Raw genomic sequence first — 27,778 nt, 5'->3', positions numbered from 1 at the left:
ACTACCTTAAGTGTGTACTTACTTACATAACACTTGTTATGGATCTCTGCTATATTACTATAAAGAAAATGTGTTGCCAAGTAAAATACTTTGGACCTTCAAACTCATCAAGAACCCCTACCTCACTCTGATGACATGCTCAAGTAACAATGGACAGTCACTGATGGTTAAAAAGGACACCAAACCATTCAGATTAATTGAAAAACAATTGTATTTCATGTTATTTTATATTATTATTATAATATACTTATTTTCCCCTTCACTTGCTTCTCTAATGTTGACTTTGGCACATTCCATGCCATTGCCAAAAACATAAGTTTTGGCCTCTGTCCTGTCTCCAGCATCTTCTTATTATATTAATTTATCGGACCCTTCATTCTTTCCTCCCTCCAATGATTGTACTTTCCTCCAACTTTTCTGACATGCTTTCCCTGTTCTTTTGCCTGTTTCCTTTGTGCCATATTGTCTACACTGGATATTAAAATTATTAATATTCCCTTTCAAACTGTACCTCCCTCGCCCACCAGGATGTACATATATGTGTTGCATGCGTGTATGTGCCTGAGTGTGTGTAACAATGTTAATGATAGCTAATTCTGGCTGAATGTTTGTTGTGATGCAAATAAAGCGGCCTGCAAGCCCGTGAACTCTCTAATTGCCTATGTCTCTGTCTCTGTCACGGACCCTGTTGTAGCAAGATGCTACAGTTAAATTACCATTAGCTAAAGATAATGCTGTGGATAGGTAGACCCAATGGTGTAGGGACTAATAAATCAATCCCCAACCAGAAAGCCTGGATGAATGGAGCGGTGAGGGCTCTACTCAGTGCCAAAAAAGCTGCTTTTCGTTCAGGAGACAAGGAAGCTTACGATACTGCCAGAGCAAAACTGAAAGCTGGCATCAAGGAGGCAAAGCTGAGACATCAGGAGAGACTGGAGAGAGACCTCAACACCAGCAACACCAAAGATATGTGGCAGGCGATCAAAACCATCACAGGCTACAAAAGCAGGAGCGCCTGCATCATGTGTGAGGCCACATTACCAGATGAGCTAAACATATTTTATGCTTGTTTTGATCTCCCCAACAAAGAGTCAGTTGTAAAGTCTGCTCCGCCTCCAGAAGACCAGCCATTGTCAGTATCCACAGCAGATATGAGAAGAATCCTACTGACAGTGAATATGAGTAAAGCTGCTGGGCCTGATAACATCCCTGGCCGTAAACTAAAAACATGTGTCACAGGAGATTGTTCCCACCTGATTCAAGACAGCCACCATCGTCCCTGTACCTAAAAAGTCTGCAGTGTCTAGTCTAAATGACCACTGCCCTGTGGCTCTCACCCCCATTCTGATGAAAGTTTTGAGAAACTGGTTCTCCAGCACATAAAGAACAACATACCAGCCAGCCTGGACCCACACCACTTTGCTTTCAGAACCAACAGATCCACAGAGGATGCCATCTCCACTGCCCTCCACTCAGTCTTCACACACCTTGAGAACAACAACATCTACATCAGAATGTTGTTTGTTGATTTCAGCTCAGCATTCAACACAATCTCCCCAATGAAACTGAATGGAAAACATAGCACTCTGGGCTTGAGTACCACACTCTGTAATTGGATATTTGGACATCCTTACAAACAGACAGTTCAGATTGAAGGTCACACCTCCTCCACTCTAGTGCTCAACACTGGAGCCCCCCAGGACTGTGTGCTCAGCCCCCTCCTGTTCACTCTGTACACCCATGATTGCAGCCCCCAACATGGAGATAACTCTGTTGTGAAGTTTGTGGATGACACCACCATCATTGGCCGGATTACAAACAAGACTTATATCACAGAGAACCTGACACCCACCCTGGTCAAGAAAGCTCAGAAAGAGCAGTATTTCTTAAGAAAACTAAAGAAGGCAAAATTACTGTGCCAAGTTCTTAACTTTTACAGAGGAGCAATAAAAAGCATCCAGACTGGAAACATAACAAACTGGCATGAGATGTGCACGGCCCAGGACCGGAGGGCTCTGCAGCGGGTGATTAAAACCACTCAGAAGATCATTGGTACCAACCTACCAAGCATCAGTGATATCAGTGAGGTGAGGTGCCTGCACAGAGCCCAAAGGATACTAAAAGACAGTACCCACCCAGCCACAGCCTCTTCACCCTGCTGCTGTCTGGCAAGAGATACAGAAGTATCTACTGTTGTACCACCAGACTACATATAATTTTTTGAGTAGCATAAAAGGAACTAGAAGGTGGGACATGGGAGCTTGGAGGTGGGAGCTGAGAGCAGCAAGGTGGGACATGAAAGATGAGAGGGAGGTGCGAGCTGGGAGTTGGGAGCTATGAGATGGGAGGTAGGAACTGGGAGGTGAGAGATTGGAGATGGGAGCTATGAGATGGGAGCTGGGAGGTGGAAGCTATGGAGGTCAGGCTGAGAGGATGGGAGGCAAAATTGAGCGGGGTCGCTGGATGCTGGGTACAGTGCCGTGTTTCTGTCTGATACATGCTGTTGTTGAGGGTAGAGCTCTTCAATTAACTCAAACAGGGCTTTGTCATCGCATTCATTTATTTGCAAAAGAAAAGTCTGGAGAGAAGCTGTTCCTTAATTTGGCATTTATTAAAACATTGGAGGATCAAAACATATCTTGTACAAGGATCTTTTCTATTCAGAAAACCACAGTCAGCAAGCTGTTAATCTGTAGTCAACATCTTAGGAAAAAGTGCTCTTCTTAACATTACACAGAGTTTTAAATGAGAATGTGCAACTATCTGATAGGTTTCTACAGAGGTGGGGAGGAGCTGTGGTTTAGACTTAGCTCTCCCTTTGTTGGTACACAGGCTGGCCCCAGCCTCTGGGCACACGGTTCGTGTGGAGACAGCGCCCTAGTGGAGGAATCCTACACTTCCTCTGTTTGTAAGTTGCTAAAGTCTCTGCTTCGTTCCTCACAAATTATACTTCTCCTCTCATGGCCATTACAATACATACTGTCCTCAGTACATGATGTTCTTTCTGATATCCCTGTTTCTTTGTATAAATGTAAGCCTGTTTGCAACAGCTAATCAACTTTTCCCTGCAGTCAGCAAGTCTGCAGGACAACACTTTGAATTGTTAAGCCTCATACCCTGCTTGTGTGTATGTGTGTACAAAAGTTTCAACATGGTATTAATATAATAGGCAAGCAATCTTCGTTTAAGTTTTTGATTGTCACAGCTTGCCTGCCAAAGCAAAACCTCTCAATCAGCTCACCTGTGGGTTTGTCCGATCACGGCTGACTCTCTCGTCTTAATGTCTTTTCATTATTTATTCTGTAAAAAATATGCGCTGCCATCTTTCCTGGTTGTGTGATAATTATTTATTCCGTGGTTATTACCATGGATACTAGTCTGACTTTCCAACTTATGCCTGCTCCTTACTAGGCGTAAAAGTTATACCCAGGCGCAACACATACAGGGCTTAAGTCTAAATGGTGCACTAGTCATAACCTTAAGTTGGTCATAACTTTCAGTTCTATGTCGGACGTAACGTTACACCCAGGTGTTAGCCCAGCTGGTGCACTCAGCTCCTGGTGACTGGGGAGGTCATAGCAGATGATTCACATCGTTTTCATACTCAAACCATTCAGTGAGTCCTCGTGTCTGCATGGAAGCCTCTGCATTCATTATGTTTCTAGGCTCATTTATTCAGGTTTTTCCTTTAATTTGTCACTTGCCTGTACAATTAGCTTATAAAATATGATTCATTGTTATAGATTAAATTACCCAACACTATCTAAAGAAGTTAAAATTAGCTTCACCTTGACCAACAACAACTATAATATTCTGTTACATCTTAATGCATCTGTGATAAGAATTCAATAATATAATAAATAATATAAAAAGTGCTAGGATAAAAAGGATAATTCCAGTTCATTACAAATTATTAGTGTGAATGCTGAGTATTCTCACACACACAGATAGAAACAAATACTAACACATGCATATACACATTAACAAACTGACACACACTAACGCACACATGATTGGTTTTTCTATCTTTGTGGGGACTCCAACACACACATGCTGGTTTTTCTGCATTGGTGGAGATTTCCAAACACAAACCGGGTTGTCTATATTAGTGGGGACTTACACACACTGTTTTTTTATACCTTTGTGGGGACTTCCATATGCAAACTGGTTTTTCTGTCTTTGTGGGGACTTCACCACACAAACTGGTTTATCTTTGTGATGATTTTTTACCAACACATACAGATGTACACACATACTAACTAGTTGTGTTTTTTAATGACCTATTAAACCTTTTTTTTTTACAGTGTACTATCAGTTGAACTATATCCTGTGAATGTTGCCTTTTTGCATTATATTGTTTGATAATAAAACAAAGAAGGTTAGCTCCATGTTATAACCCCCAAACCTGCAAATTAAAGCAAACATCATGAAAACTTAAAAGGAAATGGCGTTCCAACAACCTGGAAGAATCCAATTTAGTCTGGCAAGATAGTTTTAAAACATATAGGAAAGCCCTCCGTAATGCCAGAACATCATTAATAGAGGAAAATAAAAATAACCCCAGGTTTCTTTTCAGCACTGTAGCCAGACTGACAGAGAATCACAGCTCTATTGAGCTATGTATTCCTAAAGCCCTCAGTAGTAACGACTTTATGAGTTTCTTCAATAATAAAATTTTAACTATTAAAGAAAAAATTCATCAAGTCCTGCCATCAACGGGTGCCGACTTGTCTTCAAACACAGGAACCTTGGAAACAGCTGTAGAGCCTGATGTGTGTTTTGGCTGCTTTGCTCCTGTCAACCTTCTTCAGCTGAATTCGACGATTAATTCATCTAAGCCATCAACCTGTCTCTTAGACCCCATTCCAACTAGGCTGCTTAAAGACGTTTTACTCTTAATTAACACTTCTTTAGTGGATATGATCAGTCTGTCTTTATTAACAGGCTATGTACCGCAATCCTTTAAAGTAGCTGTAATTAAACCGCTTCTTAAAAAGCCCACTCTTGATCCAGGGGTTTTAGCCAACTATAGACCTATATCTAACTTTCCCTTTCTCTCTAAGATCCTTGAGAAAGCAGTTGTGACTTTCTAAATAACAATAGTTTATTTGAGGATTTTCAGTCAGGATTTAGAGTGCATCATAGAACAGAGACAGCACTGGTGAAAATTACGAATGACCTTCTAATTGCATCAGACAATTGACTTGTTTCTGTACTTGTCTTGTTAGATCTTAGTGCTGTGTTCGACACCATTGACCATCACATCCTGTTACAGAGACTGGAACATTCAATTGGCATTAAAGGAACCACACTAAGCTGGTTTAAATCCTATCTATCAGATTGATCTCAGTTTGTACATGTTAACGGTGAGTCTTCTGCGCCCACCAAAGTTAGTCATGGAGTTTCACAAGGTTCTGTGCTTGGACCGATTCTATTCACCTTATATATGCTTCCTTTAGGCAATATTATTAGGAAATACTCCATAAACTTTCATTGTTATGTTATTTCATTTCATTGTTATTTCATTGTAAACTGTAGCTAAAGGACTTTGTTTAAGGGCACATCAGTAATGGTAGGGGCACTAGCCTTTCTTTTAGGGATTGAACCAGCAACTTTCCAGTCATAAGCCTGCCTTTCCTCTGCATAGTTTTAGTTTACTTTATTTGACATTATGAGGAGGACATCACACACAAGTAAAAATATCCAAGACTTACGTCCATCGTGGTCCTTGTTATAAAGATGCAGGAGTCCAGGTAAAAAGGTGAGACATTATATTACCCACATACATTACATATAAATACCTGTATTACTGTATATCACCATCAATAAAATCAACACAAGCATAAAACATCTTAAAATTATGAAATAATATGAATCATTACATACAACCACAATGATAATATTACACTTCTAAATTTCCCATAAGCCATTTTACTTTTTTGTTAATTTTTCTTTTTTAAAAAAAATCTGGTTGTTACTTATTATTTTAATGTACAAAGGTAACTTATTCCAACAAGAACCCATGTTGGTATTAAACCTCAGTAAATACAAGTCAGCAACACTAGCTCTAGTTTGGTGGGTATGAGTTCCCCCAACCCTGTGAAGGTGGTCTTTGTTATAACAACAGAGGCCCTGAGTGTCTCAAAGATAAAGTAACATTTAACTTTGACTTTAAGTTACAGGCCCTTGTCAGTTACATAGTGTCAGACAAGAAAGGTAAAGCTTGCATTTCTATCTGGGGATGTTGAAGAAATGTACATGAAATATGACAGAAAAGTGCATGAGCTCATACTGTTCAGTGACTTCAGTGCACAGACAATAGCAATCTACAAAAGATCCAACTTCTGCACTTCTTGTGCCATCTGATGATGAATACGTCAAAATGCACCTGTGCGACACTGAAAATGACTGATGTGGAAAGTCAACATGTCCTACTTCCCCTCAACTTCCTTCACTGTTCAGCTTTGTCCTTGGTTTTGAACCTGATTAAGTGTGGTGCTGTTAAGAGTGCAATTGGAGCCAACATATGATCATGTCATTTCTATTATCATGATGAAGAAAAACGATCAAGCAGAAATATGTCACTTTGAAGTTGTGTGAAAGTACAGTAACGTGTTCCTCTGAGCCCACACAACAAGGAAGACACATGTATAATTATTCATGTTGCATTCTTGTCTATAGGAAAAATGGCATGTCAAAACAACCTGGTAGAAATTACCCATCACTGCAGCTTTTAGCTGGTATTCACTGCCCCAACATACAGAGAATACTTGCAACTTACCATACTCTTCATAGTATATACTATTTTTTATTTTTTCTATCTTTTTATTATGTGCAATGTTAATATGCAAATTTAGTGAGTGAAATGTTTGTGAAAGGATATTTTAGATATTGAGGTGATTGTAATTTTCTTGTATCTGTTGGAAAGGGTACAGTACACTATGTCAGGGGTTTCTAACTCTATTCTCCAGGGCCTACCTGGCAAAAGGTATGTGTGTTGTTGTCAGGAACTCACACAGAGTTTGCTGATTAGGCTAATTTTAGTACTTATAATTAGATAATTAGAGTTGAAAAACTGTACTGGATCATTAGGCCTATCAAATGCAGAGACATGCAAGTAAAGAAGGTACAGACCTGGACAGAGAGGAAAATTTACCTCAGCTCTAATTCACAAACACTGTTCTGTGAAACGAAAATGAACAAATGAATTGTTTCAATAATTTATTTTGTAACTAAAGCTCTCAAATTAAAATGGTATGACACTACAAGCCTATTTGCTATTTAGGTCTGTCTGTGATTTCATGTCCCTTATGCAATAAAGATAATTATCAGAAGCAAACAAAGTCAACAGATAGTGGTCTATATTCCCAAGCGACGTGAAGGCAACATGAGGTAACTTACAGTAAATAGAACCGGTTTTTTACGTAGAGAGCAGGAAGTTTTTTATTAATCAACAGCAGCGTCGGTCTCTCATTGTGTTTTGGCTTTAGTTTAGACCGCAGCAGTATGAAAATGTCTGGACGCAGATACTTTCTAGACTGAAGTGAGGGTGTGACAGTACAGCTTCCTTAAAATGATCCTTCATCGACTAGTTTTGGTGTTAATGTGCGTGTCGCTGTCGGCCGCGGAGAGGATCTTAACAGAGCTTCCTGACAGCTGCTCTCGACAGGTAAGCTAGCACCGCCTGACGCGGCTCGCGGGCAGGAAAGAGACGTAAAGCTTTCAATCCGCCGCCTCCAATTCTGTCTGTAGGCCTTAAGGAAACTAGAAGGATGTTAGTGTAAATGCAGCCATGTTTCTGTAATGATTCAAGTCGTTTTTGTCATTTTTGGTCAGTATTGATTCACTGAATTATATCTCATTTACTCATCTTTTTATTATGCTTCATCTTCTGTTACGTTTTTTCAACTATATTCTAATAGCTACTGTTATCATCCTGTATTTGTAACTATTTTTTGAAACAGATAGGACATGACTGCTGGTAGACTATAATTATGGGGTTTGTCAGATGGACAAAATTGTAATTATAATAATTAAAACAACATTTTCTTGATATGGTAATGTTATGAATATGTCACAAAATATAAACATTCCAAATAAACAACAATATCATTTAGAAAAAACCCCAACATCATTTTAATTCAAATATAACTTATAATTCATTTAGATACTAGAATGGTGCACCACAATATCTTTTGTCACCATGTGGTTTTGTATAGATATATGACAGCATATTGATGCCAAGATGAACAATGTTACAATGTAGTAAGCGAGTTGTAACAGACAGTGGGGAAAAATGCTGATAAAGATTTACAGTTAATAACTCATTCATGTCACCTTTTTCATACTATCAGCTAACCCTTTACAGCCTGTTGTCCACATAACATGCTTTAAAAATGAAGTCTGGAGGAAATAGATTTCAATTAACACATACAGCACTGCTGCCACCATTCACAAATATCTCAGTTTCTTGTTATGATATGATGGTGATCAGAGTTGGCTCTGGATATGGCGCTGCCCCTCAGCCTTGCTTCCAATTTTTCCAGTGGCCATTCCTGGTATTGCAACGCAAAATCTCCCTGCGGACCAAAAAGCATTTTACCCATAGGCCACCATTTTATAAGAGATGTCTGTAAAACTTTTGACAGGACACATCAAACTGGAAGCAAGGTAAATTATGACTTTTTCTATTATGAATTTTTGATCCATGGAGGTTTTATATTTGTAAAACTTTCCTCGAGCCGAGAAAAGCGATAAAAATCTGTGACATCATCACAATGTAAAATCTATGGGCCAAGTGGGAACTCGTGGGCGGGGCCAGCTGGAGAAACAGTACTGCCTATATTCAGTGGGCTGCATACCCCAGAAGTAAACCCGGAAGCTAGAAACTTTTTTTACGTACGTGTCAGTGCCCGATCCGTAACAGCTGCCTGATCCGTTCTGGACATGCACAAAATAGGTCCTGTCAGTCAAAAAATGTTACTGCAAATGTGCCTGTTCAAAATACTAAAACTAAATCTTTCAAATCAAGATAACAAAATGGGTTTTAAACCTTTCTAAATTGAATAGTTCACTATTATGTAATAGGGAATTTACTGAAGTTATAAAAAACCTGGCACTTATTTCTGCCTGATTTGTACCACGCACTATGTGGAACATGTTTTTTTCATATATTGAATGAACTGTATTGAATGAACAGAATTACACTTTTTTCATTTTTAATTACAAATGAAGTACGGATTATCCGATGATACACGGACCGAACTATTACATTTTCAATTATTAAACACCATGTTGTTATCTTGAGTGTGAGTAGGACTGTTTTATGATCAGTCATTCATATTACGAGTAATTTTGAATAGGCAAATTGACTTGACTGACAGGACAACTTTTGCGCGTGTGCAGAACGGATCGGGCACTGACACTATGCGCCAGGCGAGCAATTCTCCTTGGATTGAATAGGTGCCATCTTGGGGTCTGTATATAAAGATGGACGACACGTCTCCACTTCCTCCCACTGTACAAAAATGAAGTCACAATATCCCGGATACGGGAGCTGCCATCTTGTGCTGGTGATGTCATTTGGAGCCAGAGTCTGCGCAGTAGTGATCGGGGTTGCAGCCACGATATTGAGGTCCTGCGCATACACCCGGCTGACTCAATCACCAGCAGAGCCCAGCTGTCAATCATGATGTGAAACCCCCTATTTATAGCATCAGATAACTCATTTAAACCAAACTTATCAGAAAAATGAACACTTGGCATACACCAGCGTGATAAGAACTACCTAAAATGACTAACAATCTTTGGGAAAAATTTATTTGATGTGTACTTGGATTTTTTAGTTTGGAGGGGGGTTTATGACCTATACTGCAGTCAGCCACCAGGGGGCTTTTGATATCTTTTGGCTTCACTTTTGGGGTCATGTTGTCCATTTTTATACACAAGCTATTCATCAAAACAATAACAAAAAAACATAGTTTGATGACGTTGTGAAGTAGCGTGGGATCATGGGAGTTGTTGTCTTCGCCACCATTGCCTTCATTGCAGTCAGCTTCTCCCGGGTTGGGATTCCTTCAGTGTCCATCGTTCAGGAAGCTTTTACCGAGAGCTGAATTATTCTCAGAGGTCTCCTTCTCTCCAAAACAAACAGACCAGTGATTAAAACTGGTAAAAACACTGAATAAAGTAGTTTCACTTTAAAAATCTGTGTTTTTTTGACAATGTTAGGCAGACAAAGGACATCCCAGAGGGGCGGCAAGCCGAGCTGCCGCTAACATTTGCTCAGCTTGTTTCTCTGACAACTTAAGATCCAGACGTCCGATGACTGAAATCCTTCATCTGGTTAAAATATATAGTTAAAAACTACCAAGATCTAAAAAGTGTATTGTAAAAATGTAGCTTAAAACTGGATAAAAAGTAAATTCATGACAATGGACCACTAGCTGCATGGCTAACTGAGCTACGGTGATGGTATCTCTGCATCAGGAAACTCCGTAAATCAAAGAGAGTTGAGGCAGAGCAGCCAGAGGACATCAGAGGGCAATATTTTCTACACAAAATATGATCCAGTTTCACCAAAATAAGTGAATAAAGTTGTTGTGTTTTTGTACAGTGATCAGTGAGGCCCACCCCCCAGAAACACTCCGCTCCAGGTTTTTCCAACCTAATTCTTGTCTCATTTGTGGTCTGATGAACAGTAAATTCATCAAATTCAGTGCCCCAAATCGCTAGTTTCACCAAAATCAGTGAATAAAGTTATAAAGTTGTGTTTTACAGTAAGGCTCGCCACGCAAAAATGACCTGAAGAAGACCAACTTTTTCTGCTGAGATCACGTGATTTCCTTTCAACTGCAGAGCTGCTCTTGCAGAGGTCCACCATTTTGTGTCTGCAGCTAGGTACTTCTGGCAGACAACCATAATGCTGACGCATGTGCAAAGGAGATATGACGCCATTGACAGGCCACAAAATGAAATGTTACCTTGATAAAAATTACGGATTTCTCTAGGTTTGAAAATGGTTGGAAACAATTGAGATAATGTAAGTAATACAACTCAACAAAATATGTAACATAGGTCTAGTGGTTTTTAGACATTTTAATGTGGAAAAGTTACATATTATACCTTTAAAGTATTCTGTTTTTGCGTGTTGCAGTCGCAGGCACCTTGGATACACAGTGGTGGTGATTGGAACAAAACAGGACCGGTGTTTTGGTTTAATGAGTGACTCTGTTAACTGGCGACTTTCGGCCGAATGTGTCTGTGGTTGTCATAGTTACGACAGCTGTTGAAAACAGGAAGAGAATATGTAGCTGTCCTCATGAATGCCTCTTTGTTTAGTTTTTCATTACAATGTCAAAACATACCTATCTGATTCGTCTTTGGAATCTTGTTTGAGGAAACTTGTCACATACTCAGTCGCATTTTGAACATGTTTTGTTGTTACAGAATATGTCCAAAGCAGCAAGAGAGCAAGTTGCTCTTCCTGTGAATGTCTATGTCTAATACATTTTCTAAATACACCTATTCGTCTTTGGAGCTTGTGTGAGTAAACGTGTCACGTAGAAGAACTATTTAGCCCTTTTAAACAAAAAAAGGAAAACTATTCTTTTTACGGGATTCAAACTCATACCATTGTGGTAAAATAAAAGAAAGTCGGGAGAGTATTTCAGTGCACCATTATCACCACACTATTGCACTATAGGCGCAGCATAAAACAATTAATACAGCATACAGCCTGCCGTCTCTCTTAAAAAACGGGAGACTGCCAGATCAACTTGTGACTACACTGTTCTTGCACTTAAGGTATTTTACTGGTTTCCAACATAAATAAACCACCGTTTAAAATCAGTTGAAAAACATAATTGTAGTGCTACAAATCAATTAAGTAAATATGTTGATGTAATCACGTGGAAATAGTGAAGTTTGAAGATCCTGCTTCTGCTGCACAATAAAAAAAATCTATATTTACTATATTTACTGTCTATATATACCAAAAATGCATAGAATTGTCCTTCCACTGCTTACAACCCAGCCAAGAACACAGAGATGTCAAACTGTCAAGTTAATTTTATTCAGGACAGGCCAAAAACACATTTGTCTCAGACAGTGTCACAATCTGTACAACATATGACACCCTCAAGGGAAAAAATGCATACCACACAAAGGGAGAAGAGGCAGAGCAAATAATAGCAGCTAACATGCACAAATACGGAGCAAAAACTGGCTATTTCTCCTGGAATATGAATCAGAACTGGAATATGACGGCAGCACCTACATTACCCTTCACTATATTGTGTGGACACATCGACTCCATGTTAATGGCCATGGTTTTTGAATGAGAGGGTCAACAATCACGTATGGGTGGAATGTTTGAGTGTTCATATACTTCTGGCCATATAGTGTATGTTTTCTGTAACTGATTATATCTTGTGTTTCAAAAGATTTAATATCTAGCCTATATATCATGTGTTTGTCATATTTACACATTTTAAGTAGCCTATAACATTGCCTTAAGGTTACTAACATAAATACATAATTTATCTTACAAACAAAGCTTTTAAACAGCAGCTTATTTGTGTTGGAAACCAGAGCAAACTGCAGCATATCATCCGCTGTGTTGAGAAGGTGATCGGCGGCAACCGGCCATCATATTCCAGTTCTGATTCATATTCCAGATGCCTCTTCTCCCTTTGTGTGGTATGCTTTTTTTCCTGAGGGTGTCATAGGTTGTACAGATTGTGACACTATCTGAGACAAATTTGATTTTGACCTGTCCTGAAATCAAAAAATAAAATGAACTTGACTGTTTGACGTCTCTATGTTGTTGCCTGGGTTCTAAGAAGTGGAGGGACCTCAATTCTATTCATTTTTGATCTGAAAAACATTATTTTTTATTGTGCAGCTTCAAACTTCACTATTTCCAAATGATTACATCATCATAAACATTTGCTTCATTCATTTGGAGCACTACAATTACGTTTTGAATTAACTGGTTTTGGAAGAGCAACATGTTCTCTTCCTGTTTTCAACATATTCCGTAACAACAAGCAACGTTCCAACCGCGACTGAGTACGTGACACGTTTCCTCAAACAAGACTCCAAAGACAAATCAGGTAGGCTATGGCTGTATTCGAAACCGCCTACTATACTAGCAGTGTGTACTCATTTGGCCAGAATGTAGTATGCAGTACGCAAACAAAAGCAAAAGCTCCAGTATGCCAAAAATACCCGGATGTTGTACTGATTTGGAAAAAATCTCCAGTATGCATCGGACCAATCTACCTCACGCACTGTGTCCCACAATGCAATGTGCTGGAACTATCACAATAACCGTCCCTTAAACTAAACAAAACAAAGAGGCATTCACGAGGACAGCTATGTATTCTGTTCCAGCTGCGTAACTATGGCAACCACAGACACATTTGGCTGAAAGTCGCCATTTAACATGCTAACTCCTTAAACCGGAAGGCCCGGTGTTTAGGTTTTATGATATTTTTTAAGGTGTTTTTCTGTTCTGAAATGCACTTTGTGTAATTGGTGAAACGTTGGGAAATCAGTAAAGTTTATATTTGTAAGATTGCTAATACTACAGTTCTCATTTCTAATCTTTGCTTTTTTTCTTTTTTTCCTGCCACAGGGTTTGAGTTGTGCAGTCACCAAAAGTGAGGGAATTTTACTCTTCTTAATTCCTTCTATTGTCATATCTCTAATCTTTTGAGCACACGTTGAAGAAAGGAGAGTGCCTAACACTCAGAGATTACAGATTTGGGTTCTTAAGGGTTATAATAATATTCTTAGACACATTTAGTCACCAAATTTAGGGACATGCTCTCTATCTTAAAAACCCATTTTTATCCTACAAAATTCAAAAAATTCAGTGTTCCACCCCAAACTAACTAAGTGTTGTGGAATTGTGGAATACTTTCTGCATTTAAATTAAGAAATGAATTAACAAACAAATAAAGAAATTCTGTAAATACATGAATGATAGAATGTGCATGGAAAAGTCAGATGGGATATCAGGTTTCTCAGCTGTCTGACATTCAGTATGTGTGTGTCTGTGTGCAGGTAACTGTATGGACAGTAAATGGCTGGATGTTCATGAGTACACGCCCAGCAGTCCAGAGGAGCTGCAGGTGTCTGTGGACACAAAGCGGGATGGGACAGGACACCTGCAGCCTGTACTGTTCGCTAACTGGACGATAAAGGATGATGGTGAGTCAGTCTGCTGACTTGTGCAAAGAAATGCATTTTAAGTATTACATTAAAAGGATGCAAGACATGCATTTATTCATATGATGTGTAAACTTCAGATGACTAGCTTCACTTGATGTGGTGTAGTGAAGACAGGAAGGAGCAGTGAGACAGGAAGTGACCTCTGCTGTGTTTCTCCACAGGCAGTATTTGTTACCTGAAAGCCACTGAGTTTCATGTTCTGGTGTCGTCCACAAACCAGAACCTGTGTGTTCGATATTCTTTCAAAGACAAACTCCCAATGAGAAATCCATCAGGGGAAAAGGTGGGTGGCTCACAACAACTTAGATATTTATATAGTGCACTTATAGTGACATTTTCAAATGGTTTATATATACAAGTAGCACATATTTCATATTATTGTATGTTTTTTCACATCAAATTACTCAGAACTTCCTTGTTTTTTTCTGAATATGTTCCTCTGGTATTAATATGTACACTTTACCATCCAGTTTTACCATAATTCCAGTTTTTAGTCTCCCACAGGAACGTCTGTTGTGTTCTGTATGACTTGCAGCATTTCTGTGTCTGCAGCTCATTTCTTTTTGCCATGTATGTGTTGTTATATTTGTGAATGTGTTTCTTAATTTGCGTTTTTCCCCCTTGAAGGTGCTGTCAAAGCAATCAGGATGTATTCATCAGTTGCTTGTGTTTTATTGAGCTGCACTGCAATGAGCTCTTTTGGCCCCCATTGAACTTATTTACAGAATGAAATGATTTATATGATACCAATGATGAGAAAACCATTGAAGGAAAGCTGAGATGCAGAGTGCTGCTTCTTAATACAGACCTATTCAATTCTTAAGCATACTTTCCCTAAACTGGATTGATCTTGTTGATTTTAATATAGATGAAATGTGCAGTACTATAACCAAAAAATGTCAGATTAGACTCTGAACCAGATACTCAATATTAAATACTGCAGATCAGGATCAGAGAGAAAAACCTGATTTGCACAACCGTTTCATAGCTTTATGTAAAGCCCGGCAACACTGTTGTTTGTGGTAACAGTTTGTAATCAAAAACAAAACAGTCATCAAAGTTTAATTCCCTGAAATACAATATTATGACAATATTATTTTGTGTCTTCAGTGGTCATTCTCAACTAAAATGCTGTTGGACCCTGGTCAGAGATACCGGGTCTCTGTCTTCAACATCCCCAAACCAGAGTTGGGCCACAGCAGCTATGATGTCAGCACTGATGTCATTGTTCCTGGTGAGTTGAAGTCAAAACCAGTATTTGGTTGGTCTATACATTCTCCTGTCAATTCAATTCAATGTTAGGGTCAATTCATAACAGAGCAGGTCTAGACCATACTCTTTATAATATCATAGTAAATGGACTGTACTTATATAGCGCCTTTCTAGTCTTTCTGACTACTCAAAGCGCTTTAACTACATATCACATTCACCCCATTCATACACAGATGGAAACTGCAGTTGGATACTAATCATTCACACACACTTAGTTTAACTTAATTTGGGGTCAGGGACACTTCGACATGTGGGCTGGGGGAAGCTAGGATCGAACCACTGACCTTCCAGACAATTCCCACCCTGAGCAAGCACTTGGTGACAGTGGCAAGGAACTGGAGGAAAGAGGCAGAAACCTTGAGCAGAACCAGACTCAGGGTGGGCGGAGAGAGAGTAGTATTCTAAATAAAAGAATACTAGATTTCCTCGAAGAACACTCCATCTTGAGTAAAAATCAAATTGGCTTCCTCCCAAAACACGGCACCATCAACCATATATACACCCTTCACACTTTAATTAACAAACATGTACACCAAACAAAAAATGGTAAGATAATAGCTTGTTTTATTGACTTCAAGAAAGCTTTCGACTCTATTTGGCATGAAGGGCTCTATTACAGACTTCTACATTGTGGTATAGAGGGCAAAATGTATGATCTGGTTAAATCAATGTATTTGGAAAATAGATGTGCTGTAAACATTGGAGACAAACAAACTGAATCCTTCACCCAGAGGAGAGGTGTTTGTCAAGGCCGCAACTTAAGCCCGACTTTATTTAATGTGTATATAAATGAACTTGCTGTACAGTTGGATCAGTGTGCTGCTCCTGGCCTCTCCCTCCTAGATAGAGAGGTGAAGTCTCTGTTTTACGCTGATGACCTTGTTCTACTGTCTCCTACTGAACAAGGACTACAGCAATAGCTGGACATAGTAGAAAAGTACTGTCAGAACTGGGCCCTGGCAGTAATGAAGAAATATGTAAATACGTTTATATGAAGAAAACTAATGTCATGATTTTTCAAAAATGCCACAGATGCCAGGAGAACAAATACCATAAATAATCATATCATTGAACACAGTATGAGTTATACCTACCTTGGTATAACCATAACAGCATCAGGGAGTTTCAACATGGCAATGAATGCACTAAAAGAAAAAACTCGAAGAGCTCTAAATGCAATTAAGAGAAAATTTTATAATTTCCAAATTCTAATTAAAATTTGACTTAAAATATTTGATAGTGTCATCCAGCCCATTGCGCTATATTGTAGTGAAGTATGGGGTCCACTCAGTCATCATAGCTATACCCACTGGGACAAACATCCAACAGAATCTTTACATGCAGAATTCTGCAGATACATTTTACACGTACACCAACAAATGCATGTAGAGCAGAATTGGGCAGATATCCACTGATAATTAACATTCAAAAGAGAGCGCTCAAATTTTTTAATCACGTTAAATCCAGCCCCCTAGAAACCCTCCATTCCAAAGCCCTCCAAACCCAAGAGCTGAGCCCAGAAAAGAGTCCCCTATGTCAGCTGGTTCTGAGACTAACTGCTAACTGCCCCCCCAGACACACTCTGACCAGTCGCACAACAGCACTGCTTTCAAAACACCAATCAGAGAAAACCAAATTATAAAGTAATGTAAAGAAACCTATTTGGAACATTGGAAAGAAGAAACTAAAAGCCAAAGTAGATTAGAATGTTATCTGGCCTTAAAAAGAGATTATGAATTAGCAGAATATCTCTCTACTGTCAGAGATATAAAGCAGAGACAGATCCTAAACAAGTAGGCTCAGTGACCACAAACTGGCAATTGAAAAAGGAAGACACAAAAAATCATGGCAACCAAAAGAAAACAGAATATGTGGTCATTGTTCGACAGTTTGACAAAACATGTAGCGTTGCATTAGTTAAACAGTACTGTGCTTAGCCATGTACACTGTTACTCTATGCTATGCCCAGTTATATGTTACCAGTCCATGAAAGAAGAAGAGCTTTGGTGTGCTGCTGTTTGCTGGCCATGTGGATGAGCCAGGCAGGGAAGAATTTTGGTTCTGACTGAAGAAAAGTCCTTGCTGTGCAGTCCATTTGTGCAGATGGAGGAACCAGTCGCTCTGTCTGTTGTTCTCCTTACAGTTACTTAAGGTTAGCTGTCAGATTTTATGTAGTAGCCGTTGGCGCTAATCATTGTTGCAGAAATCTTACACAGGCCCTAGTGTCGCTGCTGTAAGAGAGAGTTTGGTTCTGTTGTGTGTCTGCTCCAAGCAGGCCACATTTTTGGACAGCTGCTGCTGAGCATCAGTGCTGTAGATGAAGCCAGGAGGGAAAGAGAGAACAATGGCCGCTGACCCATTTTTTGAGCTGGTGACATTACGGGTCACCGGTCAGTCTGAGCAATGGTAGCTGGAAGCTGGGTCCATGGGGGGAGTTCACACCTGTGAAGTCTTGGAGGATCGTGGGAGACTGAGTTCAATGGCTCTCCATTGTCTAAAGAACAAAAGAGCATGCAGTCTCCTAATAAAAGTTCAGCTAAAGTCCCACAAATGAATGAATTAATTTGTGGAGTGCCAGTGGTCCCAACACAATCACAGAAAGCACAAAACTACGGGAGAGAGAAGGATTTTAAATTATATTCTGGATTTTACAGGGAGCCAGTGCATAGAAGCTAATATGATCTATATATGATCTCTTTTCCTAGTTCTTGTCAGTACATGTGCTGCAGCATTCTGGATCATCTGGAGAGTCTTAAGGGACTTATTGGGGCAGCCTGATAATAAGGAATTGCAATAATCCAGCCTAGAGGTAACAAAAGCAAGGACTAGTTTTTTGAGAAAGGATGTAGCTGATTTTTGCAATGTTACATAGGTGAAAAAATGGCAACCCTTGAAGTTTGTGGCAGTTAAAGGACATCCTGATCAAAGATAACTCAGAGGTTCCTTATGGTGGTGCTGGAGGCCAGGGCAATGTCATCTAGAGTAACTATAGCTTTAGAGAACGTGTCTCGGAGGTGTTTTGTACAATAACTTGAAAATTGCAGGTCATCCAGGTTGGTATGTCCTTAAGGCTGTCACTGTTTGGTTGAAGTTATGAATGAGTTTAGTTTTATTTTATTAAATGTATTTCCACATTTGTGTTTAGTAAATTCTTTCTCATTCCAGTTTAGCCTTCTTATTTGTTAATTTTTAACTCATGTAATCAGTCTGTTTTCTGTGTGTCTGTGTGTGGATCTTATATAAAATGGTTAACTGGAATATACAGGATTATATACAGTATATATACTGAAATATGAAGTATCTGAAACTGTCACCATAGCAGGTTTAGAAATCATAGGCAGCAGGTCTGACATCTGCAACCAATAAATGTATTTAACAAGACTGAGTGTGAGATTATTCCTACAACTCTTGTGCAATTTCTTAAACTCAAATAAACAAACTAGGGGATTTTGTGCATCTGGTGTCATTGCCACTCATTTGCAGAACTTTGAATCCTCTTGAATTGACTTTGATGAAATTCTCTGATTTACCCAGATTGTCAAGATCCCAAAATGCAGATGACCCAGTTTTGCATAGAGAGAGGTGAGTCCTTGATATTCTGAAGTCCAGTAAGAGTGAGTAAGTCATATAAACCAGAAGTTTTCAAAGTGGGAGGCGGGCCTCCCCAGGGGGGCTCCAGTTTCAGGGGAGGCTCAGTGAATGGAAGTGAAAAAATATTACATTAGTTATTACATTAGTTATCAAAAGGAGATCACATAGAATAGCCTAAATGTGTGTGATTTGGTTAAAGACATTTAATTTTACTTTTTTCCCACTTTCCCAGAGTCAGAAACTAATAAATGCCTTAGGACAGACCTTTTTTTAATGTATTTGGTATAGTCTGAAGTTATGTCAAATAGCAGTATTAGGCTATCTTGGCTCAATTGTTGAGTGTCTATGGGATCAAATAACATAATTATGATCCCACAGGCATCCAGGAATTAGCGAAACTAAGTAAGTAAACTAAGGCGGGGTGAGGGGGCGCCTTTTTCCAAGCTTTGTCTGAGGGGAGGCCCACAGTCTCAGACTTTGAAAACCCCAGATATATATCATTTCTAACATGTTGTCTTGTTGCTGTACCGTAGGAAGTCTGTGGCAGCCAAACATCAAACTGGCTCAGATCACTGCAGTCAGTGGAAGATCTGCACTGGCTGTCAGCTTCAGTCCTGACAGACTCTGTGAGGAGTATGTAGTTATTGTTAGTTGCTCCAGTACCCAACAAGTAGACCGTACATACAAGGTAAGGTCACATCATGCTGGACATTCAAATGCTTCTGTATTTGAAGAGTACTTTTGCAGTAGGCTGTCTCACACAGAAGATGAATGCAGTTTTCTTATCAGTGATTTGACCCAGAACATTACTGTAGGTGCTCATTACAGCATCCTGTATTTTGTACCATAGCCTAGTTTTTACCCCAGTTTTTTCTTCATTTCAGTACAGCAAACTGTGTGCCCTGCTTCTCTGTGCAGTATTTTTCTGCTGATTGTAGAAAAGGCTGCTCATTACTGTATATCTGCAAACCACTTGAATGTATGTAACTCCTCAGTCACAGATACATTTTAGGGCTCACATATCATATCGTCCTGCACAGTATCCAAGTTGCAACGCTGCAGAGTGTGTTCGAGTGCATTCACACTAGATATGTTCTGAGGAGTTTATTTGAACTTCCCCCTCTGGTTTAATTTGACACCAAATAAGAACACTGACACCTGAAAATGCAGCTCTCAGTCTCCTCACAGAGAGCTGAGCTGCAGTTCATTAGGAGTGAGATGTCAGCATCTCCCTCTGTCCTTTCTTGGGACTACTGTCTACCTACTGTATAATATATAGAGTATGTTCATATGCTATTTAAACTGTCTTTACTAGTAGCAGTAACTACATTATTAGAAAGGTCAGAATGAGGGGTTATTACCTACTGGGTAAACTTGCTACAGACCAGGTTCTATAGTTCCCTATAGTTCTATAGGGATTTATAGTCTAAGTGTGACACCAAGGAGTGGTGTACCTGTGTGCCTTGTGCCAAAAAGTCTTGGTCCTTATGGTCATTTTGAAAGCAGTAGTTTGTGGTGCTCTTGAATTGTATTGTGTTATACTGTGTTTGTAATATAATTTGTAGTCAACCCTCAATGAAACACACGGGGTGGTGGAGGGTGGTTGTATTATACTGCATTCGTCTTAGCTAGGTTTACCTAATAAAGTGTCAAATTAAAGGAAAAATGCAAAGCAAGTTGCAACAGATGTGCACACACAAGGTGCACGTCTGCAACAGGAAAACAATTATTTTGCAGGCATGTCGTTTTTAGCAACACTAAACCCTAAAAACATTTACATAAATCCCACACAATAGTTTTAGATTTTCTTGAGCAGAAAGGTGTTCATGTTGAAATGTACCAGAATTATAGTCAAAAATTTTTTATTGATAATTGTCTTGATAAGTCTTTTCATGGTGTCTTCTTTCTCTCTTCTCCAGGGTAATCAGATGACCCTGAATGTAACATTCAGCCTTGATAAATGGCCTAGATCTTGCTGCCAGTTTGATGCTGAGGTAAATCTTTGCAGATCTATTCTGCTGAGTAATGTTAGTGTATTACTAAACTCCTTTTTCAGCTGGCAATGCCTCTGCATTATCTATGATAATATTTAACTTCCATGTTAGAGTTAACTGACTGACTTGACTTTATTCTTCACTGCAGATCAAACCACTTTTCCCACAATGTGGCCAGGACTGTGCCCGTCAAAGGACAACTCTGGATGTTTGTCCTGGTATGTTGGCAGATATAGAATATCAATATTATGGCTAATTAGGAGTGTGACTGGATGTTCTATCTTAGTGATTATGGTACAACACCCCTTAGCCTCACAATATGGTCAAGTTGGACACCAATCATAAGGTTGGTGGTTTGATTCCCAGATTTTCCTGTCCACATGTCAAAGTAGATAGATAGATACTTTATTGTCGTTGCATATCAAACACAACGAAATGTGGTTTGGCAGCAATCCACTCCGCTTAGCAGGAGTATGATGCGTTGCTGTAGATTAAACTACCCAACAGTATATAAAGCAGTTAAAATGAGCTCAACCTTAAACATCTACAGCAGTAAAATGCAACACACACATTAATGCAGCAGGATAACACTTGAATGCAGGACTTTTACTTGTAGTGGAGTATTTTCACAGTGTGGTATTAGTACTTTTTCTGAAGTAAAAGATCTGAATACTTAATACTTCCACCACTGCAACCGCTGAATATTCTAAGTCTCAACTGTAGTCTAGTTTGTCGATTTCTTTTGCTGCAGTTATGGTATTAATTGTTTCCTTTTAGAGGTCTTAAAAATGTCTTAAAAGTCAATACATTTGTACTTTTTGTAATTGTGCAGATACCCTGTTATTATACACCCATGGGTACTATACACTGATGAAAGACCAAAGCTAGCTAGATAACTAAATTATCTGGTCAGCTATCACTTCTTTTGGAAATACAGTAAACTGTATGCAGTAGCTGGTGTATTAGTGGCTAGTATGGTGGCCCTGAGAGCTCAACACACTGCATCTTAAGAAAGCACATGAAAATATACAAAACAAAGTAAATGAAGAAAACATCCTCACCAATTCCACAACACGTGCAGCATTTAGAAAGAAAAACGCTGCAAAGTGAGAAAACACAACCAAATACAGACAGCACAACCAAACAAACGAAAAAACTCCAGTGATGTGAACCTTAATATAAGGTTCACTAATTTGAATATTTTTTGGCTGGACCGTAGCAAACAGTGCTCAATTACGTCCTCCGGAGGCTTTTACAGAGATGCACGGACTGTCCTCAATTACGTCCTCAGGGGGCTTTTTCAGTGAGGAGACAGACAGTCCTCATATTGCAGGACATATTGCATATTTGATAAACAGAATAAAATGTGTCAGTAAGACTGAGGAAAAATCCTATGGAAACCTCTCTTGTCTGTTACTTCTTGATGCATTTATTGAGACTAGACTATTACCTTGATATAATATTAACTGTCCCAACACAAGTATGTCCTCCGCAGTCCAGTTTGGCTACTTTTCCAGAGGTCCTTTTAAATTACCACTATGTAAATATATCAACAACAAAAATAACAGTTTGGACTGTGATCAAGATTTGATTAACTTGAGCAGAAAATGGCATTACCTTGTCGGTTTTGCCATACTGCTGTCCTCCAGCATTTAAGCTTTACCTTAGGAGTGTGTACGACATGTTCATCTAACACTGTTAAGGCTCCTCTATACATAAAAAGAAGTGCCATTTCAGTCTTCAAGTGGTGAAGCTCCTGACCAATCTGGAGAGAGACTGGACTGGTGTTGCCCAGTTTTTGTTATTTCTGAAAACCACAAACTGGCAGCCACACCTGCATTCCATGTGAGCCATGTGAGTTAAAATGGATGAACTCCACCTGTCGCTCTGTTCTCCACATTCCTCACATTCCTACTTCCTCCACAGTCTGTGTTCACTGCTGAACCACACCGATCATCTCTGTGCTGGCAGTGATGAAGAGGAAGTGTGCTTTGAGAAAAGAGGCAATAAAGTATTGAATAACAGCCAGGAAAGATAAGTGCTGATAGATAGACTCTCCCTACACCAAGACACCATGTTTTGAAATTCAGCTTGAAAATATGCTATTCAATGTGTAGCAGGAAATGCAGCTACCTATTAATGGAATATTTTGCTTTCTGTAGCCTGTTCATTGATTTCTAATACCAATGACTACTTCTGCTTTATATTTTCCCCCACCAGTATGACAACAGGGATAATAACGTACTACAGAACAGTTTCAAGCCCACTGATACATGATCTATCAGTCACTTCTAAGGGCAGAATGTATCCTTTTCTGCACCTCTTCCTTGTACCGTGACTATAATGCCAGTGAGAGAAATTAGGATATAATTAGGGGAATTGGGTCAGCCAAACAAACTGACAATGTCCTCCCTCAGCTGGACTTAGGCACAGACGTCCTTTGAACTAAATGCTAACATGCTCACGATGACAATGATGTTTAGCAGGTTTAATGTTGACCAATATTTACATTCACCATCTTAGTTTAGCATATGTTAGGGTGCTAACATATGCTAAAATGCAAGTTAGCACTAAACACAAAGTACAGCTGAGGCTCATGGGAAATCATTAGTTTTGCAGGTATTTGGTCATAAAGCAAAATATTGGCCGAATTCAAATTTTGACCTGATGATGGCACTACATGAAAATCAGGCGATCACCTAAGTTAGTAGGATTCACCATGTGGGAACCAACTCAGCTATACATACATTTACATATATACAATATTAAGGTCAGGTATTTTTGTAGTTTGGGCATTGTGTACACATAACACGAGTTTTCATCAAAATATAAATCATAGTTTTATGTTGCTATGTAATTTATATATTAGGCTACATTTGGGCTAAATGTGGACCGAAACAGACGTCCATCATGGGCTAAACTTAGACCAAATGAGACTCAACTTTTGTGCTAAATGACCACCACAACTGGCCGACCTGATTTGGCAAAAAAAAAGTATGTGCTAACTAGTTCAGTGGATAAGTGAAAACTTTGACCTGCTGGTGACACTAGAGGAAAAGTCAGGGGATCAACAAAGTAATTTGGATTTAGCCATGGGGGCAATAAATGTCATAGTTTACTCTGTAAAAACAGCATCACGGCTAATCAGTGAACTGTGTTCTGATTTCCACAGCAAAGCCAACAGATGCCCCCTATGTCCATCAGTACACATTTGTTGCCCTGGGAGTGGTGTTTATGTGTGTAGTGATGGCAGTTATTGTGTATGTCCTCTGCAGGAAGCCAGGTTAGTACATATACAATACATTTTCAGCTCTATCTCTGTTTAGTTCTAACTTAAAAATCAATCTAATTTCATTAAGAAACATTGGTTTGAAATTACTCTTAATTTGTTGATGGCATCTTATTGGTGTTCTTGGTGCACTTTCAGGTAAAACTGGTATTGTTGCACCACCTGCGGGAAGTGAGAAACCGTGGCAGCGGCAGCTTAAGCAACCGCCCAAAGTGCTGGTCATCTACTCCCAGGACCACCACCTCTACAGGGATATAGTGCTAAAGCTCTGTGCCTTCCTCCAGGCCAAGTGTGGCACCAAAGTGCTGGTGGACCTGCTAGACTCCACCTCAGTAGGCATGGTGGGTCGCCTTCGCTGGCTTGAGTGGCAACGGCAACAGCTTAAAAATCCTTCTGACAAAATCCTGGTGCTGTGCTCACGAGGCGTCCAGGCAAAGTGGAGGGCCATGTGCGGTGAAGGTCAAGTGACACTGCGGGAAGACATTGTCTCCCCTACTGATGACATGCTCACTCCCTTTCTCAACCTCTTCCTACCAGACATGCACCAGGCAGGCATGCTGGGCAAGTACATGGTGGCTTACTTTGATGTCATTGGCAGCCAGCAAGACGTCCCATCAGTTTTTGACATCGCAGTCAAATACAAGCTGATGAAGCATTTTGAAGAGCTGTACTTCCGGATCCTAGACATTGAGAAGTATCAGCCAGGTCAGGTCAACCACATCGACGGCATCAGTGGGGATGAATATTTCAACTGTCCCGCAGGTAGAGCCCTGAGGAATGCCATCGAAACCTTTCAGGCCTACCAGGTGGAAAATCCTGATTGGTTTGAGAAGGAGTGTGTGGACGGTGAGGAGGAAGTCATGACTGAGGCTAACCTGCTCATTGACCAGCTGGTGATCCCTCCAGTCCTAGAGTGTGTTCCTCTAGTCAGAGATGAGCTTCCTGTCTACATCCATGAGGTCAAAATCAATGAAAATAGCAACAGTGTTCATGTCCTTACACCTGAACTGAACACAGAGTGCGAGCTGTCGTCAGTGGCAGAACTTACACCAGTAGTGAACCCTGAATGCAAACATCAGTATCTGTCAAACCTGGATGAAGTGTTGACAGATCACCTGTATCCTCACAGATCCAATCCAGAATCTGTCTACGTAGTTGAGCCTGTTTTGAACAAGCCGCCACCACCAAGACAGAACTGCCTCTCCCTCCAGAAAGAACCCTTGGGTCAAATTCCTACTGAGGATGAGGAAGAGGATTCTCTACTACCTATGATCCAACTCTCTCACGCTCATTTGGACCAGAGAAGCTCATCCCTACAGAACACCCTGAACTCCAACCCTCCAGAATCCTCATGTATGCAGAGTGAATATTTCCCTCCATCCGAAATCAGCCACTCTCAGCCTGTGGAGATGGAGGAGGACGAGGTTCTGGAGCCCACTGGAAAGGGTCCGAGCAGTGGATCTGATCAAGGCTACATCTCCAAAATGTCCTCCCAGCATGAACCACATTTCAAAGAGGATCCACTGGTGGCTCTGAGAAGGCTGCAGGAGGAGCTGTTTCAATAGAATCTAGGATACTTTGACATAGGTCCTGAAGGAAACTGATGCTCACAGTCCAAAGTCCATCCCCAGCAACAAGTACTGAACTTTCACTGACTTCAACCAACATCACCTGCATGATCACAATAAGTGCCTGAATGTAGGAGGGTGTAAGAGGTCCAAACGCTGTAAGAAGAATTGGACAGCGCACCTGTGAAATCATGTTATATATAATAACCTATATTATTAATATGCTGTTTAACAAAGACAAATCAAAATGATCATACCTTCATAGAACAAATAAGTAGACACAGCGACTGGTGCAATGTGCATGTAGATTTGTTCATGTCAGTTTTTTTAAATGGTTTGCAATTTGTTCTATTAAGTCAGAATAGGGTTGTTTGAATAGATGTTGCACCTGGATTTGCCGAGATTTGGACCGGAAAATTCATGACCTATTTCAAGAGAGATGTTGGGCTTGGAGACAGCAAATAGTAGTCATTAGAGGATCTGCAACTGAATTAACTTGCTTTTAATATTAATTAACTTAATTTAACTGCTTTTGGTTCATCACTCCGACAGGAGGATGCAAGGCTGGATTACCAACCAGGAAATGCAGCAACTACCCAGGGGCCCCAGATTCTCAGGGGGCCAAAAAGCTCCAGGTCCACAATTTGGCAATAACTAAAACTAACTGAAATCTAAACTGAGCCATAAGGCAACACCTGCATTCTTACGCAATCTTCAGGCCCCATTTTTTAGAGGGGCCCTGAGAAAATCTATTTAAAATTGAGTTTTAAGGCTTTTATTATTTCACTTTATATTGTGCTTTCATGGTTTTACTAAATACCTTTGTTCTCAATCAAGCTTGGTGCTGTTAAACTGCATTGTAGGCAATATTTCAAGTTGATGTGTTGTCTTCTACATCTGGCCTTTTATCCATGGGAAAAAGGCAAAAGCTCCACCAGTAAAAGTTTTCCAGGAATGAGGGTATATTGCAAATAACATTTTTATCAGTGTGTTCATGTAAGGATTCAGTTTTGTTTGACAATGAAGGTCTTTTATGGGGGTCTAACAGCACTTATCTTTTTCCGGTTCAATTATTTTCCTCTGTTATAAAAGAATCCATAATAAATAATCTATGTACATTACTTTCCTCAGATTTATTTCAGGTTTCAACCACATAATACTCTTACATCAACAGTACATAGATTGGATTATATCAGTACAGATATACACCACACAACTTAACAGAACAGGTAGAATCCTATCTGTAAACAACAGCAATGTTATGTCCCTTTAAACAAGTTTGAAGAAAAGGAAAGCCATAATATAAGACAGGGTATTCAAATTGCACACATTGTGTTTTTCATTGCACGTAGGCTAAAGAAGAAAAAACATTTTAATCTGGGTAGCATGATTGGCTCCTTTGAATATCCATGTCCATGAAAGCCTTTGGTTGTTTCAGTGTAGTTACGCACTGTGCTTATTCATGCAGGTTAAACGTCCACTATACTTCAGCTTAAAGTTTAATGTAAACAAATGGTCCTGCTTGTGATTAAACTGTGTGGTAAGCTTCATGTGCAAATCCAAATAAAGATTGTTAGAGAGCCTTTCCAACAGTGTAGGACACATAGATTACTGGCACAAGGAAATAATACAAAATAGTATAAAATATAATATTTTAAATACTTTGGCAAGATATGATAAGCAATAAACAAACAGAAGCCGTTCTCTGTGTAATATGAGAAACAAAGCTGAGAGAACCACTGGAGTAGTCAACATGTCATATTGTGTGTACAGCAGCAGCTCTATGACCTGTAATCCTCCATATAGAGCACAAATCAGGGCCAACA

General features: G+C 39.6%; 1 protein-coding gene across 1 annotated transcript; it reads left to right on the top strand.

Annotated features, from left to right (window-relative positions):
* Positions 1–7,418: 7,418 nt before the first annotated feature.
* On the top strand, positions 7,419–27,073 carry il17ra1a (interleukin 17 receptor A1a). Its single transcript, XM_044186202.1, has 11 exons — positions 7,419–7,669; positions 13,640–13,664; positions 14,071–14,217; positions 14,400–14,521; positions 15,349–15,472; positions 19,045–19,092; positions 19,635–19,789; positions 21,021–21,095; positions 21,244–21,313; positions 24,268–24,378; positions 24,523–27,073. Exons 1-11 carry the CDS (start codon positions 7,574–7,576, stop codon positions 25,947–25,949), a joined length of 2,400 nt encoding a protein of 799 aa, XP_044042137.1. The 5' UTR covers positions 7,419–7,573; the 3' UTR covers positions 25,950–27,073.
* Positions 27,074–27,778: the final 705 nt, after the last annotated feature.

This window comes from Siniperca chuatsi, linkage group LG23, assembly GCF_020085105.1.
Source record: "Siniperca chuatsi isolate FFG_IHB_CAS linkage group LG23, ASM2008510v1, whole genome shotgun sequence".
Taxonomy (NCBI): domain Eukaryota; kingdom Metazoa; phylum Chordata; class Actinopteri; order Centrarchiformes; family Sinipercidae; genus Siniperca; species Siniperca chuatsi.
The sequence above is the reverse complement of the archived record's forward strand: the minus strand, read 5'-3'. Positions and strand labels throughout refer to the sequence as shown.